Raw genomic sequence first — 22,111 nt, 5'->3', positions numbered from 1 at the left:
ATCTGTGTAGAGTCCAGGGTGTGGCAAGAGTCCTTTGTCACTGGGAGCCAGCATTAATGTTTCAGTTAATCACCCTAATTAGCATTGGAAATGTTTTTCTCTCTTGCCTGGGGGCATCCTTTGTTCAGTCATTATCCCTCAGAGTGTTGGTTCCCATCTATTGTTTTGATTTTGGAGTTTTGTAGTACTGGTAGCCAGATTTTGTTCATTTTCATGGTTTCTTCCTTTCTGTTGAAGTTGTCCACATGCTTGTGGATTTCAATGGCTTCTCTGTGTAGTCTGACACTATCAAAACGATAATAAAAAAATTAAAAAAAGAAAAAGAAACATTCACACCTGCCTCAAACAGACAAGAGTTCTTTCTCCCACACTGGACCTTCCACAGCTATATAAACCTCATTTGCCTAATTTCCAGTATACCTCAGAACCTCTGAGGATGCCTGCCATAGATGTGGGCGAAATGTCAGGACAGAATGCTTCTGGAACATGGCCAGACAGCCCGGAAAACTCACAGTAACCCAGTGATTCAGGCCATGAAAGCCTTCGACAACACAAAGATACACACACACACACACACACACATATATATATATATATATACACACATACTAGCTGTGCCTGGCCACGCGTTGCTGTGGCTTATGCTTTCAGAGTGTTGCTCTTTATTTACTGTCCTGATTTTAGAGATTATATTGTTCTGTATTATTATTAATCGCTTTGAATGCGATTTCCTGCTTCTTGGCAGAATGGGGTTGGACTGGATGGCCCATGAGGTCTCTTCCAACTCTACTATTCTATGATTCTATATCACAGTAATTATTACATATTATATTTATAATCTTATATTATCTGCTTAGAACTGGATTATATGAGGCCCCTTCTTCACAGCTGTATAAAATGCACACTGAAGTGGATTATATGGCAGTGTGGAGTCCAGATAATCCAGTGCAAAGCAGATAATATAAGATTATAAATGGGTTATATAGCTGTGTGGAAGGGCCTTGAGTCTACACTGCCATATAATCCAGTGCAAATTAGATAATCTGTGAAACAGGCCGAGGCCTAAGTCTGCCTGTCCCCTGGGCTGAGTTGGTTGCTAGGAGACCAAGTGGGCAGAGATTAGTCCTCTAACTGGAAGCAATTGGATAAAAACAATTATTGCTCTCCCTCTAATTAGGACTTTATTTTTCATTTCTTTTTGTTGTGTCAACCTAGAGGCATGGATGATGGGTTGTGTTGTCAAATTTCGAGGTTGGGGGGCCTGTAGTTTTGTTGTTTTGTTGGTCACCATGATGCCATCACTCATTTATATATATAGATATATATATCACATATTAAAATATATTTCTACCAAATACATATATCAAAATACACATTATATGTGTGTGTGTGTGTGTGTTAAAATAGGCCCTTGAGATACTTCATAAAGATCTTTAAATGCATAACTTCCCTGGTCAAAACAGCATCCCTATTGGACAGGCCAAACTCTCCTCGTCAAGCACAGCTTTGGCTTTGAAGGAGTTAAAGTGATAGGGCTCACATCCTAGAGCGGCTCGAAGCAGACAACAAGTGGAGGCGCCACACAGAAAACATTCCCTTTCGGTGTCCCTCCATCTCGGCCTCGGCTAGAAAACAAGAACTTGGGCTTCTGAACTGAGGGCATCCCACGTTCCTGGGGATTGCAGGAAGCCTGAATGCAGAGGATCGCCCAACATGAGCGAGTTCAATGAGTTTTCCGGAGGGAAAGGAGGTAAATAGAGCTGAAATGGGTTCTCTCCATTATCAGTGCACAGTAAGTAAGTAAGTAACTTTATTTTTCTATCCCGCCCCATCTCCCAACAGGGACTCGGGGCGGCTAACACGAGACAAGGCCCGAAAACAAACAAATACAACAAGGCATATCACAACAATAAAACGCAGTAAAATCAACATTATAAAAACAATACTGAATTCTGCTACAGAACTTTTTTTTTTACACTTTTAAAGTTTACATTTACAGTAGAGTCTCACTTATCCAACATAAACGGGCCGGCAGAATGTTGGATAAGCGAATATGTTGGATAATAAGGAGGGATTAAGGATAAGCCTATTAAACATCAAATTAAGTTATGATTTTACAAATGAAGCACCAAAACATAATGTTAGACAACAAATTTGGCAGAAAAAGTAGTTCAATACGCAGTAATGCTATGTAGTAATTACTGTATTTATGAATTTATGAAGACACCCTCCCAGAATCCCAGAATGGCTTCCGTCCCTCCAGAGGAACAGTGGACATGATCTTCACTGCACGACAGCTCCAAGAAAAATGCAGGGAACAAAACCAACCTCTGTACATGGCAGTCATTGACCTTGCAAAGGCATTCGACACAGTGAATCGCAGCGCTCTCTGGACCATCCTCCAAAAAATCGGGTGCCCTGACAAATTTGTGAACATCCTGCGGCTCCTCCATGATGACATGATGGCAACAGTCTTGGACAGCAACGGCTCCCAAAGTGACCCATTTAAGGTGGAATCAGGTGTCAAGCAGGGTTGTGTTATTGCCCCCACCTTATTTTCCATCTTCATCGCTATGATACTTCACCTTGTTGATGGGAAGCTTCCCACCGGAGTGGAAATCATCTATCGGACAGATGGCAAGCTATTTAACCTCAGCAGACTGAGAGCCAAAACCAAGGTCACCACAACATCTGTTATAGAACTCCAACAGGCACCAGCTAATCCCTCTGCAAAGCCAGGAATACAGCTTAACGGTGTAACATTAGAAAATGTTGACCATTTCCACTACCTTGGTAGCCACCTCTCCACAAAAGTCAACATCGACACTGAAATACAACACCGCCTGAGCTCTGCGAGTGCAGCATTTTTCCGTATGAAGCAGAGAGTGTTTGATGACCGGGACATCCGTAGAGAGACCAAGGTGCTTGTTTATAAAGCTATTGTCCTCCCAACCCTGCTCTACGCCTGCGAAACGTGGACTGTGTACAGACGTCACACCAAACTCCTGGAGCGTTTCCATCAGCGTTGCCTCAGGAAAATCCTGCAAATCTCTTGGGAAGACAGGCGGACAAATGTCAGCGTGCTTGAGGAAGCAAAGACCACCAGCATTGAAGCGATGCTCCTACGCCATCAACTCCGCTGGACTGGCCACGTTGTCCGAATGCCCGATCACCGTTTCCCAAAGCAGCTCCTCTACTCCGAACTCAAGAATGGAAAACGGAATGTTGGTGGGCAGGAAAAGAGATTTAAAGATGGGCTCAAAGCCAACCTTAAAAACTGTGGCATAGACACTGAGAACTGGGAAGCCCTGGCCCTTGAGCGCTCTAATTGGAGGTCAGCTGTGACCAGCAGTGCTGCGGAGTTCAAAGAGGCACGAACGGAGGGCTTAAGGGAGAAACGTGCCAAGAGGAAGGAGCGTCAAGCTAACCCCGACCGGGACCGCCTTCCACCTGGAAACCGATGTCCTCACTGCGGGAGAATATGCGGGTCAAGAATCGGTCTCTTCAGTCACCTAAGAACACACGCCCAAGATACCAAGGTTGGAAGACTATCGTCCTCAAACGACGAGGGATCGCCTAAGTAAGTAAGTAAGTAAGTAATTTATGAATTTAGCACCAAAATATCACGATATATTGAAAGCATTGACTCCAAAAATGCATTGGATAATCCAGAACGTTGGATAAGCGAGTGTTGGATAAGTGAGACTCTACTGTACTTTTCTTCCTCTTCCTTTTCTAGGTGGCATTGCTATCAGGAGGATAGTGATGGGAGATGGTAGAAACACAACCTTTTGGTGCTGGGCTGCAGCAAGATGCCAGCAGTAAACAATGCAATGAAGCTCAGAGTATTAAAAATGGGATGCTCTTCCAATCAATCTTATTGTAGCACCGTGTACTTGTTAACATCAGCCATAGTGAAGAGCAGCTGCCCCTAGAAGGCCTACTGCCTCAAGGCCTACTGTGTTAACTGAGATATGTCTGTATATTACTTTCAGAGGAAGCATGCTCATGAGTTATGAATTCCTGGCGAATATGAACAGAAAGATGCTATTGCCTTTATGTTTGGCTTGTGGATCATAGACACATAGAGAGTTGGAAGAGACCACAGGGCTATCCAGTCTATCTCAATTTTTCCATAAAGGAAGACGCCATCCAAGCACTCCCGAAAGATGGCCTTCCAGACTGCTTAAAAATCTCCAGAGAAAGAGACTTTCCAGGATACAACTTGTTGATTGCAGTGGGAACAGAATCCTGGAATAGTTAGGTTTTTGGTCTATGCACTGAAGTTCTTACAATTTACTGACGACTAAAGGAAGCTGAGGGTACTTGAAAACGTGAGTGCTGTATATGAATACTGCTGTACGTGAATGTATAGAATAAAATACTAACTTTCTCATACAATTAAATAATTCTAGAGGTTTGAGCCTTTGGCCTCCCTTACCTTCTTTTCACTATGTGTCATTTTTTCTTCTTAGCAAGATTTCCTCTTAACCCTCAATCACATTTTGGGAGAATGATGGGATATACATGAGAGGAAGGAAGAAACAAATGAACAACAAACACCAGACATATCATCCTAAAGTATGGTTGGCCTCCATCAGTAACTGCAAGGCCTTACAAGGGCTGGATGATATCTGAACTGTTTTTTAATGAACCTGTTGGACTGATCAGACTTGAAGGACAAAGCAGCTGTACTGAGGCATTCTTCAAGGGGTGCAACTAAAAGAGGGAGAACAAATAAATACAAGGATCCTGGTTTCTGTGATAGGAAATGGATGACCCTCAGGAGACAGGGGTTACTGTTTTTCTGCTTCCAGAAATAAAAATGGAAGAGCAGGATTCAGTAGGCCTTGAGGCAGAAGATGAGAATGCAAGTGAAGAGCATCGGGGAAGCAGAGAAGAAGATCCTCAAAGGATAAAACAGGAACCAGTAGAAGAGCCGTCAAAGAACTGGGATGCGCAGTTGGAAGAGTTTCTTAGGACACTGCAGCCGGTTTGTTCAGAAGAGGAAACCCCACAAACCTCTGAGGTGGAACAACAAAGGGATCCTAAAACATCGGAAGTGCCCTCCCAGGGAGAGACAAAACCCAACAAGCAGGCTAGCAAGTTGTGTGTTTCCCCAAGAACTCAGCCACATCTTGTTGAGGGAACCCAGTTGGTATTCGGGGCCCACCTGGATGCTGATAGCTATGGGAAGAAAAGGGAGAAAGCCTTAGCTGGAGATGCTGCCAGGTTGGAGATGCGGCGCCAGCATTTTCGGACCTTGCGTTACCAAGAGGCTGATGGGCCTCGGGAGCTTTGCAAGCAGCTCCAGCAGCAGTGTCGGAAGTGGCTGAACCCAGACAGAAACACCAAGGAGCGGATGCTGGAGCTGGTGACCTTGGAACATTTTCTGGCTATGGTCCCAGCAGAGATGCTGGGCTACCTCTGGGACAATGGCCCCGTGACATGTGCCAAGGCTGTGGCCCTGGCAGAAGATTTCCTGCAGAGTCAGCAAAGAGACAGAGACTTGGAAGAGCAGGTGAGCAGGGCCTCCTTGAAAAACTGTTTTGAGGCGCTTTTATCAATAAGGAAAGATAATTTGGCTACCTGGCAGTTTCAACCCAGGTAATGGCTGTTTGGCAGCTAACAGTGGCTATTTTTATGTAGCAAGTTGGTTTTGCAGTTTGGGAGGGACAGGTCTAGGGGTTATGAGACACAACTCCCTTTGGAGGTTTCCAAGAGACCCGTCTTCATGGCTTTGAAAATAATTTGAAATATTTCTGTTTGTGGGAGATCTCTGGATGCCCCATGTCCCACAAAAATATTTTTAAGGCCCACGTCAAACCTTTGTGAGAGGAGTACAATCTTGCGAATGCAGTGTAATTGTCATCCAAACTAGTAACTCCTCAATACTGTCATGTGAAATATGGGGCTGGAGAAATGATCATGGGTTGCCAAAAAGATTAATGGGTCTTAGAGTAAATCAAGCCTGGATTTTCCCTAGAAGCCAGAAAGACCAAACTGAGGCTGTTGTACTTTGGAAATACAGTAGAGTCTCACTTATCCAAGCTAAACGGGCTGGCAGAAGCTTGGATAAGTGAATATCTTCGATAATAAGGAGAGATTAAGGAAAAGCCTATTAAGCATCAAAACATCATGTTATACAACAAATTTGACAGAAAAAGTAGTTCAATACGCAGTAATGTTATGTTGCAATTACTATATTTACGAATTTAGCATCAAAATATCATGATATATTGAAAACATTAACTACAAAAATTCATTAGATAATCCAGAACCTTGGATAAGCGAGTCTTGGATAAGTGAGACTCTACTGTGTCATGAAATGATGTGATTCATTGGAAAGGTTGATAATGCTTGGAAAGCAGTAGAAAAAGAAGTTTTCTCTATAGGTGGATTAATTCAATCAAGGAAGTCACAATCCTCAGTTTTCAAGATATGAGTTGTCAACTGAGAATCAAGATCTGTCATTCAAAGGGTTGTCATAAATTAAAGTTGTTTCGACAACAATCTGAGCCTAATTAGAGTGGATTGGACTTTGTAGTTGGTTTCCAAGTTCAAATATACCATAGGTAGTTATCCTTTGGTACCCAGAATAATTTGTCTAAACCATGTTCTGTATTTCCTTAATTTGCTTCATGCATTCAAAGTTTATAAATCTTCCCCAGGAAATGCAGGAGCTTTCAGACACGGAAGATAGGCATGAAACCAAACAGAAAGATAAAGCCAGTGCAAACCTATTGGGTGAGTCTCCATTTTCTTATGAAGGCACTTGTGGAGCAAGTTGAGAAGGTGACCTGCTTATACAGAGGAATTCTGAGAGTTGTATTCAGAAAAGGTAATGTTTAAAAAGTCTTCATTTGTTGCTGGCACAGCTTACCTGGCCCTTTATGATCCATCTCGGAGGTTAAGATCGTCGGGGGGGGGGGGGGGGGAACTGGTGGGGATGAGAGACAGGGCCTCCTCAGTGGTGTCCCCTCGTCTGTGGAACTTCCTCCACAATGAAATCAGGTCAGCCCCCTCCCTCCTGACCTTCAGGAAAAAACGTAAGACGTGGCTGTGGGACCAAGCATTCAAGCAGTAATTAATGCAGTGCAATAATGAAAATGAATTAATACGACTGATAACTGGACAGGCCTTGGAATATTACTTGAATTTTCATGATTTTACTTGATGCTTTTATAATTAGATGTTTTTAACTGTTTGGTTTTTAATTATAATTGTTTATTTTCTGAATTGTATGTCATTGGCATTGAATTGTTGCCTGTTGTAAGGCTGTCTTGAGTCCCCTTCGGGGCAAGAAGGGCAGGGTACAAATGTGGGAAATAAATAAAATAATAAATTTTACTTGCCAGAGTCTGAAATAAGGAGGTTGTCTTTTCATTGCTCAAGCCCCTTGGATGTGTGGACTACAGGCAGTCCCCAAGTTACAAGCATCTGATTTGTATACAACTGCTAGTTCCAAAGGAAGTGAGAGGAATTCTACCCCTAGGAAGGGTAATTAACTCCTGTAAGAGATCTCATTGGGAAAAGGTACCTTCACTGAAGCTTTATCACCAATCCTTGTTTCCACGACAATCCAAAATGTTGAAAATCTTCTGAACAGGGGCACATACAGCAAAACAAACACCACAAGGGTGATAACCCTTCCCTATGGCATCCAAAACTAAAACAAATTGATTGGAATCAGACTTTTAAAATGTGCCTGTTTAAAAAGGTAAAGGCAAAAGTTTCCCCTTAACATTGAGTCTAGTTGTGTCCAACTCCGAGGGCTAGTCCTCATCTCCATTTCTAAGCCAAAGAGGCAGCATTGTCCATAGACACCTCCAAGGTCATGTGGCTGGCATGACTGCATGGAGCGCCGTTACCTTCCTGCCAGATCAGTACCTATTGATTTACTCACATTTGCATGTTTTCAAACTGCTAGGTTGGCAGAAGCTGGGGCTAACAGTGGGAGCTCACCCCTTTCCCTGGATTCAAATCATCAATCTTTCAGTTAGCAAGTTCAGCAAGTTTAACCCTCTGTGCCACGGCGGCTCCTGTTTAAACTTACATAAAGATTCAACCTAAAAACAAACTTACAGAACCTATATTGTTTGTAACTCAGGAACTGACTGTATTTAGAAGAACCTACTATCTGATACTTTTCTGTGTATGGTCTTTTAATTGGCTATTAGTTATTTATTAAAATATGGCCCTCCATATTAATAGAATCTACCATTCATAGCTTGAAAATCCCTTCCCGTTGGAAAAAAAATCTCAAAAGGAAAGCTTGACTTTTCCATTTTATACAAGGGATAACATTTTACTACACCATTGTATATAATGGGACTTCAGCATCCATATATTTTTGCATTCTGATATTTCTCCTAGAAATCGGTGAGTGGCTGAAAGACAGGAAGGAAGAAAATCCGTTCCTGGATAGACCTGAGAAAATGTCAGCATTCCTGAAAACAGAAAATGATAACCATTTTCTGTGTCAGGGAGAATCTGAGAAAGGTCAACAGAAGACAGACGGGCAGAATGGGAATGCCACAGAGGAGAAAAGGGATCTGTATGTTGATTCACACGGTGGTTGTAAAGGTGGTGATGAGTCCACTATCCAACAGGATGTCGATATGAAATATGATAGATGCAAACAAGGCACGCAGGAGAGCTCTCTTGAATTGGAGAAGCCGTACAAGTGTTGGCACTGCGGCCAAAGCTTCAGCAGCAGCTCAGATCTTCTGTCTCATGAGCGAAACCACGTGGGCGAACAGTTGTATAGATGCTCCCACTGTGGAGGAAGTGAGAGGATCCACATGGGACAGAGGCCCCACAAATGTTCTCACTGTGGGAACACCTTTGGCTGCAACCCTCAAGAGGAAACAAATGGAGGGAAGAAATTCCATACTTGTGCAGAATGTGGGGAAAAGTACATGCACAGATCGGGTTTGCTTAAACACCAGGGAGTCCACTGGGGAGAGAAACCTTACAAATGCTTGACGTGTGGAGAAAACTTTGGAAACTACTCGAATTTCCGAACTCACTGCCGGACTCACACGGGAGAGAAGCAGTATAAATGTTTGCAGTGCGAAATGTGTTTCAGTAGTATTGCGTGTTTGAGAGCCCACGAGCGAATCCACGTGGTGGTTTGCTCCAGCTGTGGGAAAAGCTTCAGAAATAAGTCTGAGCTTATTGAACATGAGAGAACCCACGCCAGGGAGGATTCATTTGTGTGTTTCGACTGCGGGAAGGCCTTCAAATTCAACTCGGAACTGATGGCTCATGTGCGGACTCACAAGGATAAGAAACTAGAGTGCCCTGATACCAAGAAAACCCTCATTTGCTTGGAATGTGGAGATAACTTTAAACATGGCTCAGCCTTCAAGACACACCAGAGAGTCCATAGAGGTGAGAAATGAATATCAAAGGTCTATTCGTGTTAATATGGAATGTTTGGGTTTAAAGTCAGTATTCTGTTAGAGACACAGGGCTCCATGAATGTGGGAAAAATGTGAATTAAAAACAGTATTCAATTGGTGTTGATTCTCAAGAAACTCTGCTTTGACTTTCTTCTTAATGTCAGGAATCTTGTAAACATTTCCTTAACTTAAAAGAACCATTGTCTCTAATTAATATAAACACGTTGTTTTTGCCCAAAAGCCTATCACGTCAGCAATGTCAGCAGTTAATTATTTGTCACAGTTCTTATCAGCAACTTTTAATTGCAGTTCAGTAAGCAGGTAGTTAGTCATTGCAGGTCTTAATCTTTTTGAATTGTGTCTTCAATTCGTTCAAAACATATACCATATTTATTCATGACATTTGGGACTCCCAACTCCAAGAAGTCCTAGCCCACTTGTCTAATGGTCAGGAATTCTGGGAGCTAGAGTCCCAAACACCATGAGAGCTAGAAGTTTGATACAGCTGAGGTCCTCAGTATAACTCTGTGGTGAGCTTGTGCTGACAGTTGATCATGGAGTTGTACTGAATGACCTAGAGATTTAGAGAGAATCCATATTAATAAAAGAGTACAATCAAATCCCTCTAGACATTTTCTAAGTCCTCCAGTAATAATAATAATAATAATAATAATAATAATAATAATAATAATAATAATAAGAAGAAGAAGAAGAAGAAGAAGAAGAAGAAGTTTATTTATATCCCGCCTCCATCTCCCCCGAAGGGGACTCGGGGCGGCTTACAGCAAAATCGGATACAAAACAATACAAAATAAAATATGAAACATCAGAGAACAAAACCAATAATAATATATACACAGCAACCGAAAAAAAACAAAAAACAACACAGTATTAAAACATCGAATTAAAAACAATGAGGTTGCAATAGTGGATAAGCAAGGTGCACATTATAAGTTACAGATTTTTTAAATAAAGTGCAATAGATTCATTCAAGGTCACATTGGGTAGGGAGGAGCCCTGAATTAATATCAAGTAATCAGGGAAAGAGCAACCAGTACAAAAGGTCGAGGAGTATAGTTGTAATTATGATAGGAATAGGCGATCTTAATCTTAACCATTATGCTTTAATATTTTGCTTCCTCTGGAAGCTGTTCATTTCAATAGGATTTGCTAGTACCTGCAATATCACATTTCAGTGAGAAGTCCAGTAATGTGTCCCGTATAGATATAGCGGTGGTACCAACCAAAAAATGATTCAGTTTAAACATTAGGAAGATGTTAAACAAGGTTGGTGCAAGAACGTTGCCTTGGGGTAAACCATTCTTTTGCCTCCTCCATCTACTTTTCCTGCCTTGAAATTCCACATAAAAGCTGCAGTTTTCAAGGAGGGTCTGGACAGTTTTTGTAAAATTTTGTAAGCACTGCTTTTAAACATTTTACAGATATATACATTCTATTATAGTATATAAATCAGGGCCCCCAAAACTAAGGCCCGTGGGCCAGATGTGGCCCTCCAAGGTCATTTTTCTGGCCTCCCCCCTCAGTTTTAGACTTAGGCTCACCCAAAGTCTGAAAGGACGTGAAGGCACACAACAACAACAATCCTAATTAACTTGACTATCTCATTGGCCAGAAGCAGGCCCACACTTCCCATTGAAATCCTGATAGGTTTATGTTGGTTAAAATTGTTTTTATTTTAAAATATTGTATTGTTCTTTCATTGCTGTTCAAATAAGACATGTGCAATGTGCAGAGGAATTTTTTCGTATTTTTAAGTGATAATTCAGCCCCTCAATAGCCTGAAGGATTCTGGACCGGCCCTCTGCTTAAAATGTTTGAGGACCCCTACTATAAATGGTCAAAATTGGACATATCCTCATATTATCTGTGAAATTAGTGAAAATAAGGTTGAGGAATTGTTTTTTTTATGTTTTATGTTTTATGGCCAGAATCACAGGGTTGTTGTGTGTTTTCCGGGCTGTATGGCCATGTTCCAGAAGCATTCTCTCAGTACGTTTCACCCACATCTATGGCAGGCATCCTCAGAGGTTGTGGGGTATATTGGAAAAAACTAAGCAAGGAAGTTTATATATCTGTGGAAGGTCCAGGGTGGGAGAAAGAACTCTTGTCTGTTGGAGGCCAGTATGAATGTTGTATTTAATCACCTTGATTAGCATTAATGGCCTTGCTAATGTCCTGGTTTCTTCCTGACTGGGGGAATCATTGGTTCGGAGACATTACTGCCCCTTATTGATTCATGTCTGGAAATCCTCTGTTTTCAGCATGTTGTTTTTGATTTACTTTATTTATGTTGTGTTGTCTAGTTAACTCATCTTGGAAAGCTCTGTTTCATGTTTTGTATATTTGTCTCTCTTTCAGCAGATGGAGGGTGGATGGAAGAAAGTGAGGAGGAGAAGAAACCCATCTTGGAGCATCCTGAGCAAATGGAGCTCCCAGTGATGTTATTGAAAACAGATCAAGAACCTGATGAGAGTCAGTATAAGCCAGAGAGGCAGAATGGAGGGGATGAAGAGGAGAGAGAGTGTCAGTTGGTTTGCCCACAGGTGGTTTGCAAAACCGAAAATGAACCCAACATCCAGGAGGTTCAGAATGTGAAATATGAGGAACGTGACGAAAACTTTGGTCTGAGTTTGCACCTCACAATGCCCAACAGCCCCCATGAAGAGGAGAAGGAGAAGCCATATCAGTGCTGGCATTGTGGCCAAAGCTTCAGCAGCAGCTCTGACCTTCTGTCTCATGAAAGAAGCCACGTCGGGGAGAAACTGTACACCTGTTCGAACTGCGGAGAAAGCGAAAGAATCCACATGGGCCAGAAGCCACACAGATGCTCAACTTGCGGGAATACCTTTGTCTACAACACCCAGCAGGAAAAACAGAGAAGGAAGAAAATACACGTGTGTCCAATATGCGGGAAGGCATACATGAAGATATCGAGTTTCCTTCAGCACCAGGGGCTCCACAGAGGGGAGAAACCTTATAAATGTTCAAAGTGCGCAGAAAACTTTGGGACCTTCTCAAGCCTCAGAGTCCATCGGAGAACTCACACCAGCGAAAACCAGTACAAATGTTCGTATTGCGGGATGTGTTTCAGCTGCAGCCCGCGCTTGAGAGCCCACGAAAGAACGCACATGGCGATGTGTTCCTACTGTGGGAAGAGCTTCAACAAAAAGTCTGAACTTATCGAACATGAGAGAACCCACTCAAGAGGAGATTCATTAGCCTGTTTTGTCTGCAGGAAAGCCTTTGAAGTCATTTCAGAGCTGGTTTTCCATGTGCGGACTCACACGGATATGACGCCCAAATGTTCGGACTCCAGGGAAATCTTCCAGTGCTCACAGTGTGGCAGTACTTTTAGTCATGGTGTCAGGCTCACTTCAAAGGACCAGTCTGAACGCAGATCAAAGATAGCTGCTCTCAAACACAATCTTTATTGAAGAATACATGACTTTGGAAAAGTCGAGAATGACCTAATGTTTACATACATCTAATTTTATCACTTCTGATGCAACGTAATATCACACGCAAATATCATCATCAAACCCCACCTTCGGGATCACATTACCACCATGATTTCTATTCCCACACACTACAGCAATTATAATTGTTTACACTTTCAACTCTGAGTTCCCAGGCTCATTTTATCTTCTCCCGCCAGGTGCTTGCAGGATTGTTTATGTTATGAAGTCAGATTCAGGTCTTGGAAATTCAGCCCTGGGATCTGGCTCCATGACATGGCGCCCTCGTTTTCTTCGTCCTCCTCTTCGGTTCTTCTTTCATCATAGTTCTGAAACAAATCAAACAATAACTCTATGTGTCCATTTTGTCCAAAGTCCCCATATACTTTTTCAGTAAGCTGCGATGGAATACTGGGTGTATTTTCCCTAAACTTTTTGGCAATGCCAACTGGAAAGTCACTTCATTGATAACACCTTGTATTCTGAATGGTCCAATATATTTGGGGCCCAGTTTTCTCGAAGGTAGCCCCAATTTGATGTTTTGGGTACTTAACCACACTAGATCTCCTTCATTTAATTTATCGCCTTCCACCCTCTTTCTGTCTGCGAACGCTTTATACTTTTTGTGCGCTTCCTTTAAGGATGCAGTCACTTGACTCCAGCATTCTAGCATTTGCGTTTTCCATTTCCCTGCCTCTGTTTCCTCATTTTCTGTCCACCTTGGCAACTGGGGTAAAGGCTGTATTTCATACCCGTAAACTACTTCAAAGGGGGTTTTATTTGTTGCTGAATGTATAGTTGAATTAAAGGCTAGTTCCGCAAAAGCCAACCACCTAGACCAGTCATTTTGTCTCACGTTAGAGTACATTCGAAGGAACTGCCCAAGCGTTTGCTGAGTACGTTCTACCGCCCCGTTTGTCATGGGGTGAAAAGCAGAACTTAGACTCCTTTCTGCTCCTAGCATTTCCAAGAATTTTTCCCAAAATTTTGCTGTGAACTGTACTCCTCTGTCACTAACTACTCTACTGGGACATCCATGTAGTTTGTAAATATGATTTATGTACAATTCAGCTAGTTTCTCAGCCGATGGTAGTTTCGTCAGCGCTATAAAGTGGGCCTGTTTAGAAAACAGGTCTAATACTGTCCAGATATAACGATGTCCTTTGCTAACCGGCAGTTCTCCCACAAAGTCCATAGCTACACATTCCCAAGGTCTGGTAGGTTCCGCTACTGTTTGTAACAATCCCATAGGCTTCCCTCCCCCCGATTTATTTCTGGCACAATCATCACATTGAACAACATGATTCTTTATGTCCTTCCTCATTCCTGGCCACCAACAATGCTTTGCTATTGCCTTTGTTGTTTTTGTAATTCCTGTATGACCAGCGCTCTGGTTGTTGTGGAAACGATGCAGAATCTTAATCCTTAACATTGCTGGGATATACAGTTTCTTGTTTACAAACCAAAATCCCCCCTTCTGTTCCCCCTTTTCTGCGTTGGATGCGATCCATTGATCACCTTCATAATACTGTTTCAGTTCATTTCCCCAGTTTTCTTCCCCGCCGAGTTCAACAAAAGCCGTGTCCTCCTTTTGGGTTTGTGCTCTGGTCCTGACGGCTAAGCCCCATTGTTTGTCAGAGAATATTGTCCCCTCTTTTGCTGTGGTTATGCCTTCGTGTTGAGGCATGCGTGAAAGAGCATCTGCCAAGACATTCTGCTTCCCTTGAAAAAACTTTAATTGGAAATCGAATCTGCTGAAGTATTGCGCCCATCTAATTTGTTTGGGGGACAATTTTCTAGGAGACTTTAAATACTGGAGGTTCTTATGGTCAGACCAAATTTCAAATGGGATTCCGCTTCCTTCGAGGAAGTGTCGCCAGCATTCTAAGGCTTTTAATATGGCTAATGCCTCTTTTTCCCATATTGGCCAACTTTTTTCAGTTTCGCTGAACTTCCGTGACAAATATCCACAGGGTTTTAAGTTCCCATTTTGATCTTTTTGCAATAGTACTGCCCCGTACGCACAGTCTGAGGCATCGCAATGGATTATGAAAGGGCTCCTGATATCGGGGTGTTTTAGGATGGGTCCTTCAGTGAAGCATTCTTTTAAGGTTTCGAATGCCTTTTGGCATTCTGGCGTCCAACTCAGTTTGGCGCCAGGAGCTTTCACTTTTGCTGTTTCCCCTTTCCCTTTTGTTTTTAAAAGTTCTGTAAGGGGTGCGGTTATTTGCGCGAAGCCTTTTATGAAGGGTCTGTAAAAATTTGCAAACCCCAGAAATGATTGTAATTGCCTCCTTGTTTGAGGCACTCCCCATTCTTTCACATCTGCTACTTTAGCTGGATCCATAGCTAACCCTTCTGGAGATATCCGATACCCCAGAAAGTCAATTTGAGTTTTATTAAATTCACATTTGGACAGTTTTGCGTACAGCTTTGCTTCTCTTAGTCTCTGCAAAACTTCCCGGACCAATTTTACGTGCTTTTCCTTATCTTCAGATACGATCAAGATATCATCAAGAAATATGAACACCCCTCTGTACAATAACGGGTGTAATATTTCATTTATAAGCTGCATAAAGCAGCCGCCTCCGTTTTTTAACCCGAAAGGCAAAATTTCATATTCAAAATGGCCGAATGCGCAGGAAAATGCAGTTTTCCAAGTATCCTCCGGTTTGATCCTTAATTTATGATACGCTTCAATTAAATCCAGTTTAGTAAATATGCTCCCTTTCTTCAATACGGTAATTAAATCCTTGACTAAGGGCATAGGGTATTTATTGTCCTTAGTAATTGCGTTTAAATTTCGATAATCAATGCACAATCTTAGGGAGTTGTCTTTCTTTCTCCTAAATAACACTGGGGCCCCGAGAGGAGAATTGGATGGCTTAATGAAGCCTCGCGCCAGGTTTTTATCAATGTATTTCCTCAATTCCTCCTTCTCCTGCACAGACATGGGATACACTTTTGGTTTTGGTAAGTTTGCTCCTGGGGTTATTTCAATTTCTACTTCTATATTCCTTTTGGGAGGCAATTTACTGGCCTCTTTCTGATTGAAAACATCCACAAAGTCTCTGTATTCAGGTGGCAATAGCTGTGGGTCTATTTCCCCTGCTTCATCTTCCTCGTCCTCCTCTTCCGCAATTTTGCTTATCTCCCATTGCATCTGCTGTTCTTTGAATGCTAGGCTTTTTCCTCTCCAATCTACTTCAGGATTTGCCTGTTCGAGCCATGGTATCCCTAATATTACGTGGTATGTGGCAATAGGGGCTATCACAAAGGATATCCTTCCTTCCCATTTGCCTATTTTACATGGGATTTCCCGTATTTCCTTTGTAGACACTTCCCCAGCAGCGACTGATCCATCTAGCTGCGAAAATGCAATTGGGGAGTCAAGCGCCATCTGCTGGCATTTCAGCGCTCCTGCTAACTCCGGGGTTATAATGTTTCTGGAACACCCACAATCCACAAATGCCTTGCAGGTGGCCCGATTTTCTAGCCCTGAGAGGCAGATTGGCACTACTATCATGCGTTTGTCCCGACTCACCAGTTTTTTTGAAGATTCTGGGGCCTGCACCTCCTCTTCCGCGCGCCTCCCGGTTGCTGGCTTGGGCTTTGGGGCTTTTGGCGGCTCCCCCTTCCGGGCCCAGCATTCTGCTGCTCGATGGCCCGTCTTCCCACATACAAAGCATCCCGGTTTAGGTTTGTTGTCGTCTCCTTTGGAGGGAATCCCCGGCCTCCCTCCGGGTCTTTCCTGCTTCCTCGTTTCTCCTCGACCTCTCGCCACTGGTCTTTGCTGGCCGCTGCCGCTCCTGAAGCGCTTTACTTGGGCCAGGGTGGATTCGACGCGCCCCGCTAGTTGAATCCATCCCTGGAGCGTTTCGGGGTCGTCTCTGTGCGCTGCCCAGCTGAAAATCTCGGGGCGTAGTCCCTCTTTAAATAATTCCACTTTGGTCACTTCAGACCATTCTGGTACCCTTTCCGCGAGGTGGAGGAATTCTTCTGCGTACTCGGGTACTGTTTTGTCCCTCTGCTTTATTCCTTTCAGCTGGTCTCGAGCCCTCAATTGCTCTAGCCGGTCTCTGAACCGGTTTTCCAGTGCGGCGAGGAAGCGGGGCACTGACCTCAGGCATGGGTCGCGTCTGGCATGAAGCTGCACATACCAGCTGGCTGCTCCTCGCTTTAGTGTGTTGCCGATGGCTCGAACCCTGCTTGCCTCGGAGGGGAATGTGTGTGCATTGTCTTCCATGTATCCTCTGATGCTAATTAGAAAAAAGTTCAGTTCATTTGATTCCCCTCCGTATTCTAGTTTGAGATCTTCCCTTCTAGGCATCCATTCTGCAGCCCGTTGCTGCTGTCTGGGAGGCATGGGGAAGGGTTGCATCAGGTTTCCTCGGGCGGCTCCTTGGAACACGCCGCGCCCCACTCCGGTGGTCATTCTGCGCGGCTCCCGAAAGTCTGCCGCCGCTGTCGGCTCTTCCGCCCATCCGCATACTGGCCTCGCTGTAGCCCCCTCATCTCGCCTTTCCTCGTCGTACGGCACATCCTCCTCCTCTTCCTGGATCCCCCGCTCCTCTCCGCCTTCGTCTGCGAATCCACTGGACCCGATCCCTGGCCCCAGTGGCCTTTCCACCCCGACGCCCATTCGGGGGGTTGGGAGCTCTGTTGGAGATGGCGGCCTCAGAGTTCCCAGGGCTCGCTGACGCTCCACTTCTCGCGCCATTCTGTCCCGGAACTGCAGCTCCTGCCAGTATTCCTCATCTCCCTCGTCCCTTGCCGCCACGGGACTCTGCGTTGACGCTCGCTGGCCCCTCTGGCTCCAATCTCCTTTACTTGGTTCTCTCTCGGCGCCATATCGGCTGGGCTCCTTTTGGAGATTCTCTTCCAATAATGGCACCAATCTCCCCACGGTTTCCGACAGCCTGGATAAATTAGTTTCCAGGATGGATAACCGCAGGGCCACGGTCTCCGGCATACTTCCTCCAGATCCCCAACTGGTTTCTGCAGCCGCAGAGACGCCTCTTCCTCCCCTGGGAATTCTCTGGGTCACGCCGTTCGGCCTGGGGTACCCCGTAGAGGAAGCTATGGCTTGCAGCGTTTCTTCTCTCTTCGGCCGGGCCCCTTGCAAAGGCCTCTCTGCCTCATTTGGGCTTTGATCTCCTTCTTCGCTCATTATCACTTCACTGCGAATTCCGCAGGAGGGTGAGAAATGGATTCTCGACTTTAATGTCAGGCTCACTTCAAAGGACCAGTCTGAACGCAGATCAAAGATAGCTGCTCTCAAACACAATCTTTATTGAAGAATACATGACTTTGGAAAAGTCGAGAATGACCTAATGTTTACATACATCTAATTTTATCACTTCTGATGCAACGTAATATCACACGCAAATATCATCATCAAACCCCACCTTCGGGATCACATTACCACCATGATTTCTATTCCCACACACTACAGCAATTATAATTGTTTACACTTTCAACTCTGAGTTCCCAGGCTCATTTTATCTTCTCCCGCCAGGTGCTTGCAGGATTGTTTATGTTATGAAGTCAGATTCAGGTCTTGGAAATTCAGCCCTGGGATCTGGCTCCATGACACATGGCTCTGCTCTCAGAGTCCATCAGAGAATCCACACAGGGGAGAAGATATAGTGGGAAGTGTTTTGTTTGGCCCCGTAACCTAATGTCATGTTAAGGAGTCCACTTGTTTATATGCTCCTGATGTGGGAAAGGCTTCAGCTGTCAATCTGACCTTGTTGAACAGGAGAGGACCTGTGTGAGAACTTTTGGCATCTCTTCAGAACTGTTAATTCGTATGAAAACTCACATGGTACAACTGTTTGAATGCTTGGACTGATGTGGGAAAAAACTCTTCAGGAAAAAGAATGCAACTAATTATGCATCAGGCGAGAAGTGGCACATCTAAACCTGTTAGTAGGAAAGGCTTTCATCAGAGGCAGAGCTCTTCAAAAGAAAAATGGTTTCGAAGACATAGATGTTTTGAAAGGTCCCTGACATTAAATCTTGCAAGAGATCCAGGAGATGGAAGAGAGATGATAAAACTGCTCCTGCTGTAACAAAAAGTTTCAACTTAATATCTTGCAATAGTGAATTCTCAAAGAAGAGGAATTGGTCAGACTATGAGGAAACACTAATTGTTACATGGGATGCCCCTAAATCACTCTCCTAGACTACACTGAGGTAGCAAGGAATGTGGTGCTGGTTTGAATTTGATCACATTATTTTTAGAAAAACAACAGGATTATTCATGTCTTGGATCTTATGTTTTTATAAAATGCCAACATTGGCAGTGCTGGGTTTTCAGCACAGGTAGGTCCAGGTTATTAAATATGATATATACATACAAGTTTCCACTCATATTCTTCTGCGTCTGTTTTTTATTCCCATAAAACTCACACCAGCCCAGTGATTCAGGCTATGAAAGCCTTCGACAACACAAAGATGCACACACACACATATATACATATATAGGACATATTAAAATGTATTTCTACAAAATACATATATTAAAATACGCATTGTGTGTGTGTGTGTTAAAATAGGCCCTTGAGATACTTTATTAAGATCTTTAAATGCATGTGTGAATATTGCAATTGGCCGGCATGATTAGTACTGAATGTCTTTGCAATTTCAAATCCTGGCTGCTTCCTGCCTGGGTGAATCCTTTATTGGGAGGTGTTAGCTGGCCCTGATTGTTTCATTCTCTTTTTTAAAAAACTGTTGCCCTTTATTTACTGTCCTGATTTCAGATTTTTTAAAAAAATACTGGTAGCCAGATTTTGTTCATTTTCATGGTTTCCTCCTTTCTGTTGGCATTGTCCAGATGCTTGTGGAGTTCATAACATGGTGGTTTTTGGAGTTCTGTGTTCTCAAATAATATGCTGTGTCCACCAAATGCAGCACCCAAACACGAATCAAGGAATATGAAAGGCACTGCGGACTAACTCAACCAGAGAAGTCAGTCATAGCAGAGCACCTGATGAACCAACCTGGACACAACATACTATTTGAGAACACAGAAATGCTGGACCACTCTCACAAACACCATGTCAGACTACACACAGGAGCCATTGAAGTCCACAAGCATGTGGACAATTTCAACAGAAAAGAGGAAACCATGAAAATAAACCAAATCTAGTTTTAAAAAACCTCTAATAGAATTCCAGACAAGAAACAATCAGGGCCAGCTAACTCTTCCCAACAAAGGATTCCCCTCGGTGGGAAGCAGCCAGGCTTTGAAGCTGCAAGGCTACTCAATGCTAATCAAGGTGGCCAAATGCAACATTTACACTTGCCTCAGACAAGAGTTATTTCTCCCACCCTTGACTTTATTCCACAGATAAATAAACCTCCCTTGCCTATTTTCCAACAGACCTCACAACCTCTGAGGGTGCCTGTCATAGATGTGGGCAAAACACCAGGAGAGAATGCTTCTGGAACACGGCCATACAGCCCGGAAAAAGCAAATCAACCTAGTGATTTAAGGCCATGAAAGCCTTGGACAACACAAAGATGCACAAACACACACGCACACATATCTATATATATAAAATGATAAAGTTGTTTGCGCAGTGACTATAACAACAAAACTAAACATCCCAGAAATACGAAATTTGGCAACACAATGCAAAAGGCTTGCCTCCAGGTTACAACAACACAACCACACCACAAAACCACAATCCGGACCCACAAAACTCACAACAACGCATCATGCGATAACAACATAACTAAACGCCCCGGAAATACAAAACTTGGCAACACAATGCAAAAGCCTTGCCTCCCGGTTGTAACAACACAACCACACCACAAAACCACACAGGACCCACAAAACTCACAACAAGGCATCGTGACTATAACAACACAACTAAACGCCCCAGAAATACGAAACTTGCCAACACAACGCAAAAGCCTTCCCTCCAGGTTGTAACAACACAACCACACCACAAAACCACAATCCGGACCCATAAAACTCACAACAACACATCATGACTATAACAACACAACTAAACGCCCCAGAAATACAAAACTTGGCACACAACTAAACGCCCCAGAAATACAAAACTTGACAACACAACACAAAAGCCTTTTCTCCCGGTTGTAACAACACAACTACACCACAAAACCACAATCCGGACCCACAAAACTCACAACAACGCATTGTGACTATAACAAATACAAAATTTGACAACACAACTCATCCACCTCCCCAATCCCTACATTCACACTTGGTCTCCAAAAAAACAATTACAATAATAACAATGACAACAACAACAATAAGAATCAACACCATCACAGGCAAGAAACAGCCAGGCACTGAGGCTGAGAGGCCAGTCAGTGCTACACTGGGCCTCCAAAAAACAATACAATCGCATCTAACTTATCCAACCTTCATGACCACAACAACAACAACAATAATAAACACCTACACAGGCAAAACAAAAAAAAGGAATATTGTACCACAATAAAACTATAAACCGCACTCAGCAGAATCAGACATTACAACTAACAACAAACCAAAGACAACAGGGATCTCAAGCAATTCTCAATCAACACAAAAATTGAAGAAGGTAACAGACTTCAAATACTACTACTAATGTGAGTATAAAGAAGGGTGGAGGTCACAGCATAAATACAACCTAATGTAGACTGACCAACACCACCAGACTCAGACACAGCAACGCGTGGCCGGGCACAGCTAGTCTATATATATAAAAGGGTAATGAAATTTCGGCCTAGGACAAAACAACAAAACTACACATCCGAGAAACACTAAACTTGGCAGCACAATCCCTCATCCATGCCTCTACGTTCATACAACAAAAAAGAAATGAAAAAGAAAGTCCTAATTAGAGGGAGAGGAATAATAGTTTTTATCCAATTGCTGCCAGTTAGAATGCTAAGCTCCGCCCACTTGGTCTCCTAGCAACCCACTCAACCCAGGGGACAGGCAGAGTTAGGCCTCACTTAGGCCTCTTCCACACTGCCTATAAAATACAGATTATCAGATTTTAACTGGATTATATGGCAGTGTAGACTCAAGGCCCTTCCACACAGCTATATAACCCATTTATAATGGACTTAATATAAGGTAAAACCGTTCCCCTTTACCTTAACTACCACCAATTCCTCAATACTTTATTTCCCATACCACCAGACTTCGCCACAGCAACACGTGGCCGGGCACAGCTAGTGTGTGTGTGTGTGTGTGTG

The 22,111-nt window shown here is 43.3% G+C and overlaps 2 protein-coding genes across 3 annotated transcripts; one reads left to right on the top strand and one right to left on the bottom strand.

Annotated features, from left to right (window-relative positions):
* The first annotated feature begins 588 nt into the window (after positions 1-588).
* LOC107982510 (zinc finger protein 14) lies at positions 589-19,260 on the top strand. 2 transcript variants are annotated; one of them, XM_016991871.2, is made up of 5 exons: positions 589-1,804; positions 3,740-5,521; positions 6,672-6,747; positions 8,377-9,396; positions 11,790-19,260. In XM_016991871.2, exons 2-5 carry the CDS (start codon positions 4,772-4,774, stop codon positions 12,860-12,862), a joined length of 2,919 nt encoding a protein of 972 aa, XP_016847360.2. In that variant the 5' UTR covers positions 589-1,804; positions 3,740-4,771; the 3' UTR covers positions 12,863-19,260. The 2 variants fall into 2 exon arrangements, with proteins under 2 accessions (XP_016847360.2, XP_016847359.2); XM_016991870.2 differs by having other exon boundaries at positions 590-1,804; positions 11,787-19,260.
* Positions 12,836-18,053, bottom strand: LOC134297058 (uncharacterized). Its single transcript, XM_062973603.1, has 2 exons — positions 16,428-18,053; positions 12,836-13,212 (listed from the first exon to the last, which is right to left on the bottom strand). Exons 1-2 carry the CDS (start codon positions 18,051-18,053, stop codon positions 13,105-13,107), a joined length of 1,734 nt encoding a protein of 577 aa, XP_062829673.1. The 3' UTR covers positions 12,836-13,104.
* Positions 19,261-22,111: the final 2,851 nt, after the last annotated feature.

The sequence above is a fragment of the Anolis carolinensis genome, chromosome 2 (genome assembly GCF_035594765.1).
Source record: "Anolis carolinensis isolate JA03-04 chromosome 2, rAnoCar3.1.pri, whole genome shotgun sequence".
Taxonomy (NCBI): Eukaryota; Metazoa; Chordata; class Lepidosauria; order Squamata; family Dactyloidae; genus Anolis; species Anolis carolinensis.
Note: the sequence above shows the minus strand (reverse complement) of the source record. Positions and strands in the feature narration are given on the sequence as shown.